This window comes from Borostomias antarcticus (genome assembly GCF_949987555.1).
Source record: "Borostomias antarcticus genome assembly, chromosome: 18".
In the NCBI taxonomy this organism is placed as follows: Eukaryota; Metazoa; Chordata; class Actinopteri; order Stomiiformes; family Stomiidae; genus Borostomias; species Borostomias antarcticus.
In genome coordinates, this window is record NC_140251.1 from 6627118 (window position 1) to 6649443 (window position 22326).

At 42.6% G+C, this 22326-nt stretch overlaps 1 protein-coding gene across 1 annotated transcript; it reads left to right on the plus strand.

The window, feature by feature from the left end:
• Positions 1–1188: 1188 nt before the first annotated feature.
• Positions 1189–21915, plus strand: muc2.1 (mucin 2.1; the record flags this gene model as incomplete). The annotated part of the gene is made up of 44 exons (XM_084452468.1): positions 1189–1219; positions 1733–1994; positions 2111–2225; positions 2502–2592; positions 2715–2842; positions 2971–3187; positions 3329–3454; positions 3634–3748; positions 3858–4008; positions 4122–4235; positions 4324–4390; positions 4584–4721; positions 4837–5001; positions 5190–5284; positions 5380–5506; positions 5795–6050; positions 6274–6332; positions 6446–6549; positions 7321–7472; positions 7567–7705; positions 7900–8010; positions 8121–8300; positions 8571–8813; positions 8930–9086; positions 10206–10334; positions 10426–10601; positions 15690–15870; positions 15993–16138; positions 16302–16476; positions 16621–16868; positions 16990–17173; positions 17353–17566; positions 17786–17961; positions 18081–18150; positions 18470–18570; positions 18757–18788; positions 18966–19140; positions 19466–19506; positions 19867–19989; positions 20267–20365; positions 20532–20660; positions 21131–21170; positions 21379–21502; positions 21702–21915. The coding sequence occupies 44 exons, from the start codon at positions 1189–1191 to the stop codon at positions 21913–21915; spliced, it is 6120 nt and encodes a 2039-aa protein (XP_084308594.1).
• Between the last annotated feature and the right edge of the window lie 411 nt (positions 21916–22326).

A 22326-nucleotide genomic window follows, 5' to 3' on the forward strand; every position in this document is an offset into this window, starting at 1 on the left:
ACAAAACAAATTGCAATATCTTTGACACTTCACATATGTCATTGATATAAAAAAAAAAAATATATATATATATTTAATACATGAAGCAGACAGAAAGCTCATAATTTTCTCTTTGAGAGAAAAATATGATAAATCAGATCACCAAAGGTTAGAGACTCTTTGAATCCTGATTTATTAATTTGTCCGGAGTCGGACATGAGTGCAAATAAAATGTGCCGTAGCCGAGGAAAATGTCTGTGCACAGGAGGTTTCATCAGGTGTGATGGAGGAAGGGAACAAGTTATAATCCTGACAGTGTGGAGTCAAGGCAGAATTGTTTGTCCTGTCATTTTACGTCACTTAATTTATTACATTACACAAGGACATTGTTCTCCAAAGGTAAACAATGAATACATCCTGTTATGACACATGCTGGTTCCACAAGAACATCTTAAGAAGAAATGATAAATTCTTCACGAGATTAAATAATAAATATTAATATTAAATTAACCAACATTCAGCTGGTGCAGACATTCAAAGTCGGTTCTACCGAACACAGTGTGAAATGTTTGAACTCATTGCCATACAATGACGCACTTCAGGATGCAGCCAATATGGCGCCCTTTTTTAGAACAAGTGCAGGATGTCTGTGGCCTAGGTATTGTAAATGATCTACCTGTTCCACCCAGGTAGAGCAGATGTCAGATACCCCAGGCGACACAGCCCTGTCCCTCAACACAGACACTCCTTGTTTTTACCATCATCCATCATCCATCTATATTGTCATTATTTCATGCATGGTTGATTCATCCTAAACCACACAGTCTATTCATCTGTCATTTCAAACATTGCATTTTGCCATCTATAATCAATAATGAATCAATGAAACCTTTGTTTGTATTTTGCACTGTCCTGTCCTGTATTTGCACTGGTCCATTGTTGTGTTGCTGTTGGCTCCACAATGTCGCCAAAAAAATCCTATGTATGTCAAGTACAAATGGCAATAAAAGGATTCAGATTCTGAAAAGTCAAGGAGACAGTGGCAATTAACATCGTTACTTTAAAGTTCAGCAAGTGCAGGCATAATTGATCAGATACTGTAGTTAACCACATTTTTTCTTGTTTAATGACATACTATAATACCACAAAATAAGAAAAATTATACATAACGTACAGTGTGTAAAAATGCATATTGTATGCACAAGGAAAATGGTAAAGGTGCTGAACAACTGTTTACCCTGTAAACATTACTCTGAACTACCCCGAACTCTCTGATTCTTCAAGTAGAAAGGGTGTGAGCGGAGATTGAGCAATCCCAATATAAGGGGCAGTCAGCAAGCAGTCTCACCATTAGCTGCCAGCTGGACAGAAGCCTACTGAGGCCACTATGGACTGGGCAGCTCTGTGCTTGTGTGTCCTAGCTTTATCAGTAACAAATGCTATCAATTTGAGAACCAAAAGGGGTAAGATTAGGATTAACATTTTCAGTATTTTACAGGGTATCCTTATAGATGCTGGGTTATGTTCATACAGTATGTAGAGGTTGTTTATGTCATTTACTTGGGTCAGGGCAAATGGTTGGCTTGTGTCAACCAACATACCTAAAAGTTAGAGTTAGTAAAACTTAGATTGTGAATTAAGAGCTAACCGCTATTTCTGGCACTATAATGATAAAGGACGAGGGACCAGCTACTGTGACAGACCAAATGTGACCATATGTGAATAATATTTTTTCTCTGATTTGTCTCCAAAGGTCGCAGCAGTAACCATGTGAACAGCATCTGTAGCACGTGGGGCAGGGAACACTTCAAGACCTTTGACGGAGAGGTGTATCAGTTCCCTGGAATGTGTGAATACAACTTGGCCTCTGACTGCCATGAGACTTACCAGGAGTTCTCGGTGCACGTGAGGAGGACTGAGGCTGGTAGCAACCCTACTGTCATGCATGTAGTGGTCACCATCAATGACCTGGTGTTTAATCTGACCAAGTACCTGGCCAAGTTGAACGGAGACCTGTAAGTACTCCTCATCATCTAGAATCTATAAAGAATATTCCTTAGAAAAGATGTGATCACAATGATTATCTCGTTTAAACTGCTGTAACAATGATTATTTATTTTCTCCCCGCCAGCATTGACCTGCCATACTATAATGCAGGGGTCCAGCTGGAACGAAATGCAATTTATACCAAGCTTTACTCCAAAATAGGCCTGGTTGTCATGTGGAATGGTGACGATGCAGTTATGGTAAGATTCCATCAGAAATGTGCATATCCACTCACCTTACTGTCTGATTGTAATATTGTTCTTTAGCAAAATTCTACTTCATTAACATAGACTGTGTAATACATATTTATGGATTGCATTTTTTTTTTTATAGATATAAGCAGTACTTACAGGTCTCCATTCACTTTGACCAGGCTCTTGGTCAGATGTAATCTATATTTATTTGACAGAATGCCAAAGTCCTTTTATTAGAAAATACCTGGAAAGATTTAAGTGTGCAATCATTGTCTGCATTAGGTTGAACTGGATTCTGAGTACAGCAGTCGTACCTGTGGACTCTGTGGAGACTTCAACGGTGATGCTGTGTACAATGAGTTCATTCACAATGGTGAGACCTTGTTTAACCATGAATAATTTCCAATACAATTCATTATGAGTTAATTTAACTTAGTGTTTTAATCTTGTGACAAAGTACCTCTATTTCCAGTGACTGATACTCCTTGTTTGCAGGTCGTATAGTGAGCCCCATCGAGTTTGGTAACAGACAGAAAATCCATCAGCCCACTGAGTATTGTGAAGACCCTTATGAAGAGGATGATGAACCTACATATGATACAGAAGATAGATGCATGGAGTTTGTAAGTTTGTACTCAACTCTCTCACTCTAATGATTACAGTCATTTAGCAGACACTTTTATCCAAAGCGACTTATGGTAATTGCATTTAACCTGTAACCTTTCCCTCATCACCCTCTTACTGTTGCCAGCGTATCACCTGTGACCAGCTGCTGCACTCTGAGTCCTGGAGTTCCTGTGCCACCCTGCTGAACACGGAGCCGTACCTCCAGGCCTGCGTCCAGGACATGTGCGGCTGTGCCAACGCCACCGACGACTTCTGTGTCTGCAGCACGCTCGCAGAGTTCTCTCGCCAATGCTCCCATGCCGGGGGGACCCCTCCAAACTGGAGGACACCCCAGTTCTGCGGTAACTTATTTTCTTACCCTCAATGTGAATGTCAGAGCCTGTGCTGTACGTTAAATTAGAGATTCATTCTTCCAGATGTACTTTGTTTGATTTCTCATGTGAGTTAAGTTACCCAGAGTTAATTTACCGTATTCATTTCAGGCAAGCAGTGTCCGTACAATATGGTGTATCTGGAGAGTGGCTCCCCTTGCATGGATACTTGTACATACTCAGATACAAGTTCACTGTGTGAGGAACACATGGTGGATGGATGCTTCTGCCCTGCCGGTCAGTCTCTCACTGTTCACCTCATCCACACACATCCTCTCGTACTAAAGCAAACTGTCACGTGTGAAAAGTTTGTTATAGGGAGACTGATATCATATTTTCAGAAAGGAATCGATACTGTAGCATTAACCCTGTGCTGTATTTCATTGTGTGACATTGTTACGCATTCAATATTTTAGGGACTGTGTTTGATGATATCTCGAAGAGTGGATGTATCCCTCAAGACCAGTGTCAATGCAAGCATGACAAAGTCTACAACAACGGAGAGGTTTACAGACAAGACTGGGAGGAATGGTAAGTCTGGGGATCATAACTTATTGACACGTTTGTTTGGTACAGGAGTAGTGACTGAGGATTTGTTGCACGTGTGCTGCCAATGACCTCAATCATTTGGCTTTGTCAGTGTCTGTCATCATGGCAAGTGGTCTTGTAAGAGCCTTCCACGTCCTGCAACATGTGCAGTCGAGGAGGGTTCACATGTAACCACTTTTGACGGAAAAGGCTTCACTTTCCATGGAGACTGCTACTACATCCTGGCCAAGGTGGAAAACAAGGTACTGTATAACAGCCAAAGGCAGATATCACATTATGTAACTAGAAAATATGAATGAAATAATTGGGGTTTTAACTTATTTTCTGTCTGATTTCACTCTTCCATATTTTGCAGGATAGTGTGGTTCCAAAGTTTTCCATTTTGGGGCAGTTGGTACCCTGTGTGAACAATGAGCTTGACACTTGTCTGAAGACAGTGGTGGTCCTACTGAACAATGACAGAAATAATGTAAGCACTTGCTAAGGATTAGCATTTTTGACACAAGAAATATAAACTTGTGGTATCCTTTCTAATGAAAGTTATTGTTCTTCTCCAGGCCTTGGTGTTCACAGCTAATGGGAAAGTAATGCACAATGCACAGATTAATTTACCATACAGAACAGGTATGGCCTAAAGAAGGAACACACCCCTTTACAATACGTACCCTATAGTATAAAAGAGTCACATTCATCCTGCAAGAAACACATTATGAAACAATTTCCCATGCTACATGAACACACAAAACACACATAGCACACACATCATGAATAAACTTTCTGGAGAGGTGGTTGACTATTTTTACCCTTTTGTTCACAGCTGACATCGATATATTCCAGCCCTCCTCTTTTCATATCATGCTCCAGACCAGCTTCGGGTTGCGGCTACAGCTACAGCTAGTCCCCGTCATGCAGGTTTATGTGACGCTAGACCAGAGCTATAAGACAAAGACTAGAGGTAGTTACTGTCACGTTCTAGACGTTCTTGCCCAATGTGTATAGATTTTGTAACATGTTGTAGTATATTGACACAATAATGTCATAGAGGTGGTCATGATTTCTGCTTGGCGTAGGTTTATGCGGGAACTACAACATGGTCCTGTCTGATGACATGACAAGCCCTCAGGGGATGGTGGAGGGGACACCGTCTTCCTTTGGTAACTCCTGGAAGAGCAGCGCCACCTGCCAAGACAGCGTAGAGAGGCAGGACGACCCCTGCTCCCTCAGTGTGGAGAACGGTACGTTGTCATTTCACCTGCTGTGATTCTGGTCATACACATACAGTAACAATTTTTATGTCACAGTCACACACTACAGTATACACATTCTAAGTACTTAAAAGCCACAGTATTGGTTACAACTCTATGTCCTATATGATGGGATGAACGTGACACTGACATATTCAAAATCCTCTTCCTGTTCTCAGAGAAGTATGCTGAACACTGGTGCTCCCTGTTAAGAAACCCAGAAAGCACTTTTGCCAAGTGTCACACCTTGGTTGATCCTGAGATTTACTACAAGGTAGATGCTATATACCTCCAGAACAGTGTCAACTGACCACGTCCTGTCTGGCTCGGATTCGTCCAGCGTTAATAAATGTACCGTCTTATTTCCAGCGCTGCACGTACTCCAGCTGTAACTGTGAGAGGAGCGAGGACTGCCTGTGCGCTGTGTTCTCATCCTATGTGCGAGCCTGTGCATCGAAAGGAGCGGTCTTGTCAGGCTGGAGAGAGAACGTGTGTGGTAAGGATCTTATTATAATGTCTTGCAGTATGAAGGAGATGATGTATGCTTTAACGATGGTCGAATAGACTGAAAGCAATTAAAGGGGAAAGCACTGCACTGATCTAAATGTGTGGAAATCCTTTTTCTACTATTTGGAAGCTCATTGTTTCCAGCACCGTAGCTAAGATCCAGCCGGGTTTAGCGGTGGTCATCCTGCAGTATTAAGGAGATCCAAATGAGGTTAATCCCCAGGCTAGGTTATACCCCCAACTAAAATACCTCCTCTCATGTTCTGCCGGGGGACAGACAAATACACAGCAAGCTGCCCGGAATCTCAGACCTTCCAGTACCAGCTGCAGAGATGCCAGCTGACCTGCAGGTCCCTGAGCTCGGAGCGCCCGGGCTGCACCTCCGACTTCCTGCCTGTGGACGGTTGTGCCTGCCCTCAGGGCCTCTACCTGGACGACACGGGCGCTTGTGTGCCTGTGGCAAAATGTCCCTGCTACCACAACGGTGTCTATGTCAAACCGGGGAAGTCCATCAACATCAGGGATGAGCACTGGTAAGTAGCTGCTATATTTGGATTAGCAAGGACCGTATTTTCCTAGGTAATGAACTGTGCACCCTGTGCACCTAGCCTTACAGTACTGTACATCATATATCCAATAATGCAGAGCAACAAAGATACAATGTTTACAGTTGATAATGAACAGACCCATATTCCAGGACTGCTTTCACATGGACAGAATAGCCTTTTATACAGTATCGTTGTTTTGTCTTTGAAGTGTTTGCAACAATGGCAAGCTTCACTGCCGCTCTTGGAGAGTCAGTCTCCGCTCAGAGAGTAAGTTACCTTGTTGTTATACGGTAGAGTTGTGTTTAATACGGTCTCTCTGATAGTGTTATGTTTTTATATGGTCTCTCCATGTGAAATACTAAAGACGGCCTCTGTTACAGCCTGCCCATCACCAAAAGTGTTCTTCAACTGCTCTGTGGCTGGGACCGGGGAGATGGGTGTGCAATGTCCTCAGAGCTGTAGGAATCTGGATAATGATGACTGTGTGAGTTGATGAACCGGTCTACGCTCAAGTTCTTCCTTCCTTAAAGGGGTAGTTCAGAATTTTAGCCTCATTTACAACTTATACCATAATGTTCTTGATTGATGGAGAACATTTTCAGCTGATTCCATGCTGTCTCTTGTTCCGGCGTTAGCGGCATGTTAATGCTAGCGCAATACAGTAGAAACAGCTAGCATTCAAAGAAAACTCACTTAAACACTCCACAGTGCACCCAAATCAAATATGAGGACAGTCTGTCGGGGACTAATTTGTGTGTTTATCATTTTTGAAGCCCAACTATCGTTGAACCCATTCATTTGTTTGGACCAATATAGCTCTCTATTTAAACAGGCAGGCAGAGTGATAAGTAACTAGCCAGCACTATTGTCTTCACAACAAGGAGCAGAAGAGTGAACTATTCTCTTACTATCAACACAACACACTATCATCGTTAATGGCCACGTTCGAAGGGGATATACTGTATCTGACTTTGATGAGTTTAGTTTATCTGGCGATCCTTACTTGTTTGGAGTGTTTATAAGTGAGTTTTCTTTGAATGCTAGCCATTTCTTACCGACTGCACTAGCATTAGTATGCTACTAACACCGGAACGAGAGACAGCATAGAATCAGCTGAAAATGTTCTCCATCAATCAACAACATTATGGGTAAGTCGTAAATGAAGCTCTACAGTATGTCAAAAAATTATGAACTACTCCTTTAATTATTATTTGGATTTCTCCTCTCAACTGGATCCCTCGTTCCTGTTGCTCAGTACTCCTCGGAGTGTGAGTCAGGTTGTCAGTGTCCGAACGGGCTTGTTGATGATGGCAGAGGTCACTGTGTGAAAGAGCATGACTGTCCGTGCTACCACGATGACTTCTTCTATGCCTCAGGAAGACAAATCCCACAACAATGCAACACATGGTGAGATCATGTGGTGATTATATGCTACAGATATATGGTACAGTACTGTGATGCTATATTTAACACTGTTCTTTTCATACTCATACCCATGCAGCACCTGTAGAAGGGGGAAGTGGGATTGCACAGACAGGAAGTGCACTGGAACCTGCACCGTTTATGGCAGCGGACATTATACCACCTTTGATGAGCAAAAATACAAGTTTCATGGACATTGTAACTATGTGCTTGTCCAGGTGAATGCATTTCAGAATCAGAGCCATATGCAACTGAAGAGTTTGTTTATTTATAATATATATTTTCACATGCTGTTTTCACATCCCCCCCTCCCAATTATCATGATTTCATGAGGTGTATCAGACTTATTGACTGTCAATTGATGACCAACACTGTCACCGTTAGATTTTAAATCATCCTCTCTGTGTTTAAGAATAAATGTGGAAACGGGACAGTCACGAACAAGTTCAGAGTTATTACAGAGAATATACCATGTGGAACTACAGGCACCACATGCTCCAAAGCTTTGAGGATTCAGCTGGGGGTGAGAACATTTTAGACCCTCTTGTTGTATGACAAACCTGTTTGCCAATCATTGCTTTTGAAATTGTTAATTTTGTTAGAAGAATGATTAAAAAAACAACATCTTCACAGAGAACAGAGATCAAACTTTCAAAGGGAACCTATGAGGAGGTGGATCTAGGAGATGGCCCTCAAGTAAAGTACACAGTGAGGAATGTTGGCTTGTACCTGGTCATAGAGTCGGCCATAGGAATCGCCGTGTTGTGGGACCGTAAAACTACAGTCCGCATCATCCTTCAACCAGACCATAAGGTGAGTTATATTACGTTCTTACAAACACTGGTTCTCTTTGCAGATCCCAGGACGCTGCCAAAGTTATGCTGAATGTTTTTAACTTCCATAATACTGTAAACATGTACTGTATGATCCTTAATTCAGACCTCATTCCCAATCTTGCTGTTACCTTTGCTGTTCTAGTGCATGAATGTATTTTGTGTATATTTCAATATTGCTGTTAATATAGGCAATTTGAGAAAATATACACTCCTTAATATATATATTTTTTTTAATCTATCTATTTAGGGAAAGGTCTGTGGCCTGTGTGGGAACTTTGATGGGAATGTGAATAACGACTTCACCAAACAAGGCCAGATCACTGTCAGCAACCCTCTGATGTTTGCAAACAGCTGGAAGGCGTTCAGCAGCCGCTGTCCAGATGCAGAAGCAAACATTGACACATGTGTCATGAGACCCAATCGTCGAAATTGGGCTAAACTGCAGTGTAGCATAATAAAAGGAAATGCTTTCAAAGATTGCCACAGAAAGGTAAAACACATTTAGAGTGTCACGTACTCTATATGCTGCAGAACAAAATGCTGAAATACTGTTCTTTGAGTAATGCAAGAGGCCAAACATTAATGTTTTTACATGCTTGTTTTCAGGTGGATTCTACACCATTTTATGAAAACTGTGTAAGCGACTCCTGTGCCTGTGACACTGGGGGAGACTGTGAGTGTTTCTGCACAGCTGTTGCAGCCTATGCTCATGCTTGCAATGAAGCTGGAGTGTGTGTTGCATGGAGAACTCCAGAGATTTGTCGTGAGTACACAATGATTACATTCTTTATCAATCAATATCCTTAGTTAGTTCTGGTTCTTGATTCTGATTGGCTGGAAGCCATGTTAAAATACTTTGTAACACACACCTGGAACTGCATATCATTCCATTTTCAGTATTAATGCGCCTCCCATTTGATCCAATGCATTGTAGGCCTATCATTGTGTTTTTTCAAAACAACTGAACATTCCATCCAATGCATCTGTTGCTTGGCAACCCTTTTGTTAGAGGGACTATATTGCTTGGCGTTATTGAGGGAATGATGCTTTGTTTTGAATAAATGTTAATATTTTATATTGCTGTGTGTTTATTTTACACTAATAGCTGTAGTAACCGTTGTGGCTGTGTGTTATAGTGATTTTATAACAGCTAGGGGGGTTTTAGGCACTCCGCTTCGCCCCCTAGCTGTTATAAAATCATTATAACACACGGCTTCTCGTGGTTTATTGCCTTTATACAACGGTTACTACAGCTATTAGTGTAAAATAAACACACAGCAAAATATTAAAATTTATTCAAAACGAAGCATCATTCCCTCAATTCCGCCGAGCAAAATAGTGGCAAATTTGAAGGCCGTTTTTCCCAGTTCCGTTCTGACTCTTGGGACCTGCATCTGTAAGACAATTTAAACAGTTTCTGGTTCAAAAGACATGGTTCGTCTGGCCACATGGGTGCTCGGGCAGACACATGGTCTTGGCAAGTAGAATAATGTGATTTGACTCCAATCAGATAACTATACTTTTTTTTTTTTTCTTTTATATTATAAAAGGCCATTTTGTTTAATGGTTGTTAACCTAAGTGCAACACATAGCTTTTCAGCATTATCCAACCACACAGTCATGGGAAGAACGCTTCTCTCCTTTCAGTGTGATGCACTGTTGCTCAGTGCCGGGAAGCTCTTCTTTGTGATGTACAGTACAGTATGTCAGACTAAAAGCTGGAATGACTCTGATGTGTTATTGAATGATGATCTTTCAACCACTGTTCCATCAAGATCGCTCAGTTTAGCTGTCAGCAGGGTATATACAGTACAGTAAGCGTATGCATTTTATACCGAGAAAATAATGAGATGCACAAATGATCCTTCATTTTCCCATTCAGCTGCATATTGTGATTACTACAATGCTCGAAATGAATGCATGTGGCATTACAGCCCTTGTCACACACCTTGCTACAAGACCTGCTTGAATCCACGAGGGATCTGCAGCAACCCCATTCCCAACCTGGAGGGTGAGGAACGCTGTTATGTTGTGACTGTGTTGCACATGATCAATACTAGAATACAAGGGGTTTTAATATTTTTTCTTTCACTTTTCCATAGGTTGTTACCCAGTATGCCCAGAGGATAAACCCATATTTGATGAAAAAAACCAGACATGTGTAGAAAAGTGTGATGTTTGCATGTTCAATGGAACTGCATATGAAGATTATGATGTCATTTATAATGTGACTGACCAGTTGGGAATGTGCTACTATGCGATTTGCTTCAACTCAACAGTAATCTATCATAATGAAACCTGTTTCACTACACCAACTCCACCAACAACTGTTACCAGTCCACCACCATCCACAACACCTCAAACCTCTCCAACTACAGCCCAGACTACCCAGAGAACCACTCTGAAAACTCCTGAACCAACACCCCTTACTACACCCGAACAACATACAACACCCATAATACAGACCACGACAACTCAACCTCCAATCTCATATACAACTACAGCCCAGACTACAGCCCAGACTACCCAGAAAACCACTCAGGAAACTTCTAAACCAACACCAGTTACAACACCCGAACAACCTCCCACACCCGTACAGACCACAACTCAACCTCCAATCTCATCAAGTACAGCCCAGACTACCCAGAAAACCACTGCGAAGACTCCTAAACCAACCCCAATTACAACACCTGAACAACCAACAACACCCATTGTACAGACCACGACAACCCAAACTCCAATCTCATCTCCAACTACAGCCCAGACTACCCAGAAAACCACTGTGAAAACTCCTGAACCAACACCAATTACAACGCCTGAACAACCTCCAACACCTGTGCAGACCACAACAACCCAACCTCCAATCTCATCTCCAACTACAGCCCAGACTACAGCCCAGACTACAGCCCAGACTACCCAGAAAACCACACTGGAAACGCTTGAACCAACAACAATCCTTACAACATCTCAAAAACCTACAACTGAGACACCATGTGTTCCTGATTGTGAGTGGTCAGACTGGTATGACGAAGATGACAATGCAGACATGAGTGACTGGGAAACATATGAAAATATCACACAAAGTGGAAAAGAAGTATGTAAAGATCCGCAATATATTGAATGTAAAGCAACGAACTACCCTAATCTGACACTTGAACAATTTCTTGAAGAATCAAAAGAGGTTGTAACCTGTGATGTGGATATTGGTTTTATATGTGATAAAGAGAATCAGAGAAGGAAAAAATGCCACAACTACAAGTTAAGAGTCTACTGTTGCATTGTTTGTACTTCACCGACACCTCCAGGTGCACAAACCACAGAATCCACAACACCTGTTATAACTCCTACTACAGCTCAGACAACACAGAGAACCACAGTAAAAACACCTAAGCCTACAACACTCATTACTACAACTCAAAAACCTACAACACCCATTGTACAAACTACAACAACTCAACCTCCAACTTCATCTCCAACTACAGCCCAGAGTACACATGAGCCAATTGTCACTGAACCGACACCAAGTCCTCCCACATCAGGAGGAAATGAAGTGTTTACAACTACAAGCGAGACCACCCAGAAAACCACTCAGGAAACTCCTAAACCAACACCAATTACAACACCTGAAGAACCTACAACACCTATTGTACAGACCACGACCACTCAACCTCCAACCTCATCTCCAACTACAGCCCAAACTACAGCCCAGACTACCAAGAAAACCACTGTGAAGACTCCTAAACCAACACCTGAACAGCCTACAACACCCATTGTACAGACCACAACAACTCAACCTCCAATCTCATCTCCAACTACAGCCCAGACTACCCAGAAAACCACCCAGGAAACTTCTAAACCAACACCAGTTACAACTCCCGAACAACCTACAACACCCGTACAGACCACAACAACTCAACCTCCAATCTCATCTCCAACTACAGCTCAGACTACAGCCCACACTACCCATAAAACCACTCTGAAAACTCCTGAACCAACACCAGTTACAACACCTGAACAACCTCTGACACCCGTACAGACCACAACAACTCAACCTCCGATCTCAAGTACAGCCCAGACTACCCAGAAAACCACTCTGAAGACTCCTAAACCAACACCAATTACAACACCTGAACAATCTACAATGCCCATTGTACAGACCACAACAACTCAACCTCCAATCTCAACTACTGCCCAGACTACCCAGAAAACCACTCTGAAGACTCCTAAACCAACACCAATTACAACACCTGAACAACCTACAACGCCCATTGTACAGACCACAACAACTCAACCTCCAATCTCATCAACTACGGCCCAGACTACCCAGAAAACCACTCAGGAAACTCCTAAACCAACACCAATTACAACACCTGAACAACCGACAACACCCATTGTACAGACCACAACAACTCAACCTCCAATCTCATCAACTACAGCACACACTACCCAGAAAACCACTGTGAAGACTCCTAAACCAACCCCAATTACAACACCTGAACAACCTACAACACCCATTGTACAGACTACAACAACCCAACCTCCAATCTCATCTCCAACTACAGCCCAGACTACCCAGAAAACCACTCTGAAAACTCCTGAACCAACACCAGTTACAACACCTGAACAACCTCCAACACCCGTACAGACCACAACAACTCAACCTCCAATCTCAACTACTGCCCAGACTACCCAGAAAACCACTCTGAAGACTCCTAAACCAACACCAATTACAACACCTGAACAACCTACAACGCCCATTGTACAGACCACAACAACTCAACCTCCAATCTCAACTACTGCTCAGACTACCCAGAAAACCACTCTGAAGACTCCTAAACCAACACCAATTACAACACCTGAACAACCTACAACGCCCATTGTACAGACCACAACAACTCAACCTCCAATCTCAACTACTGCCCAGACTACCCAGAAAACCACTCTGAAGACTCCTAAACCAACACCAATTACAACACCTGAACAACCTACAACACCCATTGTACAGACTACAACAACCCAACCTCCAATCTCATCAACTACAGCACATACTACCCAGAAAACCACTATGAAGACTCCTAAACCAACCCCAATTACAACACCTGAACAACCTACAACACCCATTGTACAGACTACAACAACCCAACCTCCAATCTCATCTCCAACTACAGCCCAGACTACCCAGAAAACCACTCTGAAAACTCCTGAACCAACACCAGTTACAACACCTGAACAACCTCCAACACCCGTACAGACCACAACAACTCAACCTCCAATCTCAACTACTGCCCAAACTACCCAGAAAACCACTCTGAAGACTCCTAAACCAACACCAATTACAACACCTGAACAACCTACAACGCCCATTGTACAGACCACAACAACTCAACCTCCAATCTCAACTACTGCCCAGACTACCCAGAAAACCACTCTGAAGACTCCTAAACCAACACCAATTACAACACCTGAACAACCTACAACACCCATTGTACAGACCACAACAACTCAACTTCCAATCTCAACTACTGCCCAGACTACCCAGAAAACCACTCTGAAGACTCCTAAACCAACACCAATTACAACACCTGTACAACCTACAACGCCCATTGTACAGACCACAACAACTCAACCTCCAATCTCATCAACTACAGCCCAGACTACCCAGAAAACCACTCAGGAAACTCCTAAACCAACACCATTTACAACACCTGAACAACCGACAACACCCATTGTACAGACCACAACAACTCAACCTCCAATCTCATCAACTACAGCACATACTACCCAGAAAACCACTGTGAAGACTCCTAAACCAACCCCAATTACAACACCTGAACAACCTACAACACCCATTGTACAGACTACAACAACTCAACCTCCAATCTCATCTCCAACTACAGCCCAGACTACCCAGAAAACCACTCTGAAAACTCCTGAACCAACACCAGTTACAACACCTGAACAACCTCCAACACCCGTACAGACCACAACAACTCAACCTCCAATCTCAACTACTGGCCAGACTACCCAGAAAACCACTCTGAAGACTCCTAAACCAACACCAATTACCACACCTGAACAACCTACAACGCCCATTGTACAGACCACAACAACTCAACCTCCAATCTCAACTACTGCCCAGACTACCCAGAAAACCACTCTGAAGACTCCTAAACCAACACCAATTACAACACCTGAACAACCTACAACGCCCATTGTACAGACCACAACAACTCAACCTCCAATCTCAACTACTGGCCAGACTACCCAGAAAACCACCCTGAAGACTCCTAAACCAACAACAATTACAACACCTGAACAACCTACAACACCCATTGTACAGACCACAACAACTCAACCTCCAATGTCCTCTCCAACTACAGCCCAGACTACAGCCCAGACTACCCAGAAAACCACTCAGGAAACTTCTAAACCAACACCAGTTACAACACCCGAACAACCAACAACACCCATTGTACAGACCACAACAACTCAACCTCCAATCTCATCTCCAACTACAGCCCAGACTACCGAGAAAACCACTGTGAAGACTCCTAAACCAACACCAATTACAACTCCTGAACAACCTACAACCCCCATTGTACAGACAACAACAACCCAACCTCCAATCTCATCAACTACAGCCCAGACTACCAAGAAAACCACTCAAGAAACCTCTAAACCAACACCATTTACAACGCCCGAACAACCTCCAACACCTGTACAGACCACAACAACTCAACCTCCAATCTCATCTCCAACTACAGCCCAGACTACCCAGAAAACCACTCTGAAAACTCCTAAACCAACACCAATTACAACACCTGAACAACCGACAACCCCCATTGTACAGACCACAACAACTCAACCTCCAATCTCATCTCCAACTACAGCCCAGACTACAGCTCAGACTACCCAGAAAACCACTGTGAGAACTCCTAAACCAACACCAATTACAACACCTGAACAACCTCCAACACCTGTACAGACCACAACAACTCAACCTCCAATCTCATCTCCAACTACAGCCCAGACTACCCAGAAAACCACTGTGAAGACTCCTAAACCAACACCAATTACAACACCTGAACAACCTCCAACACCTGTACAGACCACGACAACCCAACCTCCAATCTCATCTCCAACTACAGCCCGGACTACAGTCCAGACTACCCAGAAAACCACTCAGGAAACTTCTAAACCGACACCAGTTACAACACCTGAACAACCTACAACGCCCATTGTACAGACAACGACAACACAACCTCCAATCTCATCAACTACAGCCCAGACTACCCAGAAAACCACTCAGGGAACCTCTAAACCAATACCAATTACAACGCCTGAGCAACCTCCAACACCCGTACAGACCACAACAACCCAACCTCCAATTTCATCAACTACAGCCCAGACTACAGCCCAGACTACCCAGAAAACCACTCCGAAAACCCCTGAAGCAACAACCCCCCGAACTACAACTGAAAAACCAACATCAACCTCTGGAACTACACAATGCATCTGCACAGTCAATGGGAAGCACTACAAGCCAGGTGAGTAAAAACAAAACAAAGGGAATGTTACTGAAATTATATCCCATATATCCCTGCTGTATCTTTCACTACATGGCAGTAAGTTAACAATCAAAGCATTCTTTCTTTCCCCGGGCCTTTAGGAGAGACCATTTTTGACCAGGAATACATTGGATCAGGTGTTTGTCTCACTATGATATGCTCTGACATTTGTGAGATTCAGAACAGCACAGGCCCTTGTCCGGTGCCAACTCTTCCTCCACCCACTTGCCCTGAATGGGATAAAGTGGTAAGTCGCTAGTTACATCTGTCCCAAAACAAACTAGGCTTATGGAATAACACCCTTTCATGTCATTAATTTTCAGAATTTATTGATCATAGACTTTCAATTCATATTATAATATGTTTGTTTAATTTGTTGATGTTTTTTACTCTTTTTCTCTAATCATCAGCAAAATGAAACATTCTTGTTGTGCAACTGCACACTGGCCAGATGCATTGAGAACAATACCATTGAAATAATTCCATATGAATGTCCACCTCTTGAGATACTCCCTTGTTCTAATGGCCAGACTCCAGTGCTTGTTTATGATGAGTATTTCTGTTGCCAACAATATGTATGTGACTGTGAGTATGATCTCTCTGCTCTCTGAACTGACCTCAATACAACATTTGGTGTTGTGTGCTTGCTGTAGTGACACACAATTTATCTTCATTTCTAAATATAATTTATTTGGAGGACATTAAATGTTTTCTTTTGTTTCACTGCAGGTGTCTGTGAAGGTTGGGGAGACCCTCACTATATAACCTTTGATGGCCTCTTCTACAGTTATCAAGGGAACTGTAGTTATATCCTCATGGAGGAGATAATACCTCGGCACTACTTGACGATTTATATTGACAATGTCTACTGTGATCCCACAGAGGTTGTGTCTTGTCCCCGATCAATCATTGTGTCATATGGTTCCTTAGTCATAAGACTCAAGAATCACAACCTCATTGGTGCTGTTCAGTTGGAGGTATTTTCATTATTGGAGTCAGTGCCATTACTGTATAGTTTTTTCAATTGATATTTGAAATATCTTCTATTATGAAAGCGAATAACTTGTTCTCCTGGTTCTTACTGTATCTCTTCTCAAGGCACTTGTTGATGGAAATGCACTGAGTCTACCCTTCACACGCCACGGTTTAAAGGTCTTAAACACTGGTCTTAACTTGGTTTTGGAGATCCCACAGCTACAAGTGGTAGTTAAATTTGGTGTGGCTGGCTTTACTGTCAGCCTTCCATTCAGACTCTTTGGAAAGAATACACAGGGACATTGTGGTAAGAATCTCAAATAATTGTGTTCCCCTGTAGCATTGTACTCCATGTATCTCTATGTACCAAAAGTATATTTCATTTCTGCATTATTCCTGTTGCCAGACCTTTGTTATATTAATACACTGAATAATTTGCTAATGGTTGGAGAAAAATGATTGTTTTATGTTTGTGTATCCTACCAGGGACATGCAACAACAATACGAAAGATGATTGCATGCTGCCAGGAGGTATATTAGTGGAGAGCTGTGCAGTTATGGCAGACTACTGGCCTGCAAAGGACCTGAACCAGCCCGACTGTTTGAAGCCATCTCAGCTCCCACCCACCAATGCACCGGGCCCTCAGCCCACACTGACGCCATGCAGGCCCGACTCCATGTGTGATCTCATGAAGAGCAGGTGATAATCCCTGAAACCCTTGTAGGGTTTCATTCTCTTTCAGTATACAGTGGCCCAATACTGCACAACTGTACACTCTGATAACCATAGTCTGGCAGTTTATGACATTGTTAGCTTCTCTTACAGTAGTTTGTCATAGAAATTAATACTTTTGTAAGGTGATGTGATTCTCATGTGTCTTTTGAATGTTACTCATATCTTTCTGATTTATTTCCACAGCTTGTTTAAAGAATGCCATCCATTTGTCTCACCAGACAAATTCTATGAAGGTTGTGTTTTTGATAGCTGCCATGTAGTCAACCCTACAGTGGAATGCACAAGCTTGCAGACGTACGCCGCTGCCTGCTCTCAATTTGGAGTTTGCCTGCACTGGAGAAACCACACCACACTATGTGGTAAGACTGCCGTTCTTGCCTTATAAACAGTGTGTTGATCAATTATTACATTGTTATAATGGAGGCTTGCAACCGAATTTACTGTTCCAAATTGACTGTGGTGTTTCTTTCCCTAACAGCCAGTGATTGCCCAGTAGACAAGGTCTACAAGCCCTGTGGTCCAGCAGAGCAGCCTACCTGTGAAGACAAGTAAGTCTCAGTAGAGGAAGAACAATAAGGGTCTTTTTGTACATCAGACATGAAGCACTACTTGGTCATGGCTCTTATTTCAAGACCGACAGTAACCATAACCGTAACAATAACTGTCTTATTTATTCCATTTTAAATACCAGATCAGTATGTTTATCCAAAAGTGTACTTTATCCCTTGTTATTGAATTTTAGAGGATAGGTACTTTTAGTACTGAATAGTGCATCAAGCTTATTCACAGGGATGGTTTGAGAAAACAGACAATAGAGAAAGCAAAGTCAGACCTGCTGTAAACTTACTAGAAAGTTCAATTTTACAGTCCAAGTGATCCCTCCATGAATTTCACAACTGAGGGCTGCTTTTGCCCTGATGACATGAAGCTCTTCAACTTCCATTCTGGGGTCTGTGTTAATAAATGTGGTAAGTGTTCCCAGTATCGTGATATTAGTCTTGTTATATTTTCCATCTAACAACTTTAATGATCTCTATAAGGACATCTATTGAAACAATCTACTCACAGTGGCCCATTTAATTAATTGATGATTCTGACAAGATAGTCAGAGCCTTTGTAAATGTTCGCTCATTTTGGTTCTTGTGTTTACATAGGATGTCTTGATCCCGGGGGTATACCACGAGAAGTAAGTGCACAGTAGCCACTATACTTGTATGTAATAAACCACTACTACAGAAGGTTTCAAACAGGTCAGTCATGGAAAACTCCAGAGCTTTCCTTGTGGACCAACTAACTGAAACCACTCTCTTTGACTTTGTACAGTAAAAAAAAAAAACGGCCTGTTTTTGATTTCTTCTTACAGTTTAATGAGAGGTTTGAGTACAACTGCCAGGATTGCGTTTGCAAGGAGTCTACCAAATCAGTGACGTGTACACCGAAGGTGTGTCCAGAGCCACCTGTAGATGCCTGCACCGGACCAGGATTCATGCTCATCAACCAGACGAATCCAAACTCCTGCTGTTCCCGCTTCGTTTGCCGTAAGACTCTGACATTCACCCAAAATATCATGCATAAGGAAGAGGCTATTACTCAACTCATACTCTATAATGTATGCCTTTTGGTTTTTGTCTTCCTCCTCCAGAGTGTATCAGCAGCACTTGTCCAGATAGCAACATGGACTGTCCTATTGGCTACATACCAGTAGTGTCTGTGCCCCAAGGAAAATGCTGCCCAGAACGCAAATGTGGTATTGCATTTTTTAAGGATATCTTATTCTACTGATTCTATTGCGAGAGCGATGCTTCTGTTCACTGTGAGTGCTGTTGATTCAGGCGTGTCTCTCTGTGTGTCTCCTTTAACCAGAGCCTAAAAGAGTTTGCGTGCACAAACACATGGAGTACCAGGTAATTACAGCATCAACATGCGTCACACCAACTGTTTCTAGACAAGCATCTCTCAGATGTGGGGCACGACTCTCCTGCTGACACCGTGTCTCACTTCCACCTGAGGGAATTGTCCAAAGTCAGCTGAACAATAAAGTTGTATTCTGTTCTATTATATTGACCATTTCATGGAATGTCAAAACAATAATACCACAGTTTACAGTGCAGCATACCTGGACCAAGAGGTTGTTGTCTTAGTGACTGAAAGTTCCACTGGTTCCATTGAAAGGGTCTATAGAGCTGTTCCATATTATTGTACATTATTTGGTCGTGAGGCGACATGTTTCTCATCTCCTTTTTATTTATTTTTTTCTTCCCTAGCCCGGTGCTTCCGTACCAGCGGCGGAGTGTCAAGACTGCACCTGTACTATGGAGGTCGACCCTAAAACTAATCTGCTCAAAGTATCCTGTCAGTTTCAGCAATGTGACCAACACTGTGTACCGGTAAGAGCAGGAACATTGATTGCCCTGGTCATTATGTTTTATACATGAGATGTTTAAGATTTGTATTGTAAGATTTCTGTATTGTACTGTATTTTATATTGCTTATTGTGTAGTGTGTATTGTAGTGTTTTGTTGCGTGCTGTGTGTTTGTTGCTCTGGAGCTGTACAGCACTTTGGTCAACCTTGGTTGTTTTAAATGTGCTTTATAAATAAAATTTGAGTTGAGTTGAGTTGAAGATTTGAGTCCTTGGCTGCTCTCTGTCACCTCTCCTTCCAGGGTTTTGAGTATGTGGAGACAGATTCAGATGAATGCTGTGGCAAATGTGTGCAGACACATTGTATCCTCAACCTAAATGGAACCAACAAGCTTTTGAAGGTAAATGTCCTTATCTGTTTGTTGAACTGTATGTAGTAACTAAGAGTACCTTGCTGTTAAGTGTGTGTGTGTGTGTGTGTGTGTGTGTGTGTGTGTGTGTGTGTGTGTGTGTGTGTGTGTGTGTGTGCGTGTGTGCGTGTGTGCGTGTGTGCGTGTGTGTCCCCAGCCTGGAGAAATCTGGTCAGAGTCTGGCAATAAATGTTCAAGTTACAGCTGCGTTAGGAATGGTGCGACCTACATTACCACCAGCTCCAGCATCCAGTGTCCTGCCTTCCAGGAGAACAACTGCCAACCTGTAAGTATCGTAGACATTACAACATAGCACTTTGGTTTTGCTAATGTACTGTAACTGAGTGAAACGTGGAGTAGCTGGTGAAACTCTTCAAAGGAGTGCTGACAGTCCCTCCAAGAGGGACAACCGTATTGGCACAACTTTAAGCATGTGCACCTCAATCAATCAATCAAAGCTTTATTTGTATAGCGCATTTCATACCCAGAGGCAACACAATGCGCTTTACAGAGAACAAGGGAGGTGGGCATTCGACCCACTCTCTACATATTCCAGAGAGAAGCAAAAAAAACAGTAACACCTCACAAGTGGGAGAGCTTGCCAAACGTGGGTTCGAATCCCACCCTGGGCAAACCCTTAACATGGGTGAACTGTTGAACACAACGCAGATGAGAGTACGACGGTTACACTAGGAAAAACATTGTGAAGAGTTCAACATTTATTTGTGAAATGTGTCTCTCTCTCTCTCGCCTCAGAATTCAATTCAAACAGCTGCAAATGGCTGCTGTAGAATTTGTGAGTATGATTTTTGGAATTGCTTTACCTGCATTAGTTTCTTTCAAAACATAAAAAATTCAATTAACAGGATGAGAATAGCATTGGGTAATATCCCAAACAGAATAGTTGTACCTTGGTATAATCAAATTTGACTATACAAGTTTGAGTGAAAAACACTAGCAAATGGATATTTTGCTATATCTACTGTATGCTGTGTCTACAACAGGTGTGGAGAAGGAGAAAGCCTGTAAGATAGGAGCCATGCGAACCCGCATCACTCATCTGGGCTGCCAGTCCCAAGATGAGGTGGACCTGCCGTACTGCGAAGGAGCCTGCAACACTTTCACCAAGTAAAGACTGAAATATGACTAAAATCACCGTTCTTCCACAAAGATGCCATTTATTATCAACGCACACACATAAAAAACATATGCTTACAACCACCTACTCTTGTACACTGTACTGAGGTCTTTTTCCTTACAGAACATTTACAGTATTCAAACCATATACAACCAGTCTTGATCCCCCGCCCGTCTCTCCGTGTGGCAGGTACTCGGAGCTGGCCGCGTCCATGCAGCACTCCTGCACGTGCTGCCGGGAGTCACGCTCCAGCAACCGCACGGTCAGCCTGACGTGCCTGAACGGAGACCGAGTGCCCTACACGTACGTCCACGTAGAGGAGTGCAGCTGCAGCCCCACAGACTGCAGAGCGGCCAGCAGGTTGCCCCTACGCAAGGGCCGAAGTCTGAAACAACTGGTGTGAACGGGACGCGCGACGCTCCGTCGCCACTGCATTCGCCATGAATATCCAGCTTCCCAGCTGTTGTTAGCTACTGTAGATGGAACTCAAAATGTAGAAACTTTATCTTAATAAATGGCAACTGAAAATAATGTTTTGTTTTTTGCGTCTATATTTGAAAGTTGCATTATGTTGAAGATCCTTTTCTCCATACACGTTGTGATTCACTTTGTGGTTCCCTTTGAGTTGTGTGCATGAAAACAGCAGACACAGGGAGACACTACAGGCAAAATAAAAAATTTCCTCATTCTTCTACTATAACATGTATAATATCACTATAGTAACACAAAATGCCCATACTTTATTGAAAACTGCTATTTTTCAACGTTTTATCTACCCACAACGATGAAAACATCTGTGGATTTTCCTTTAAAT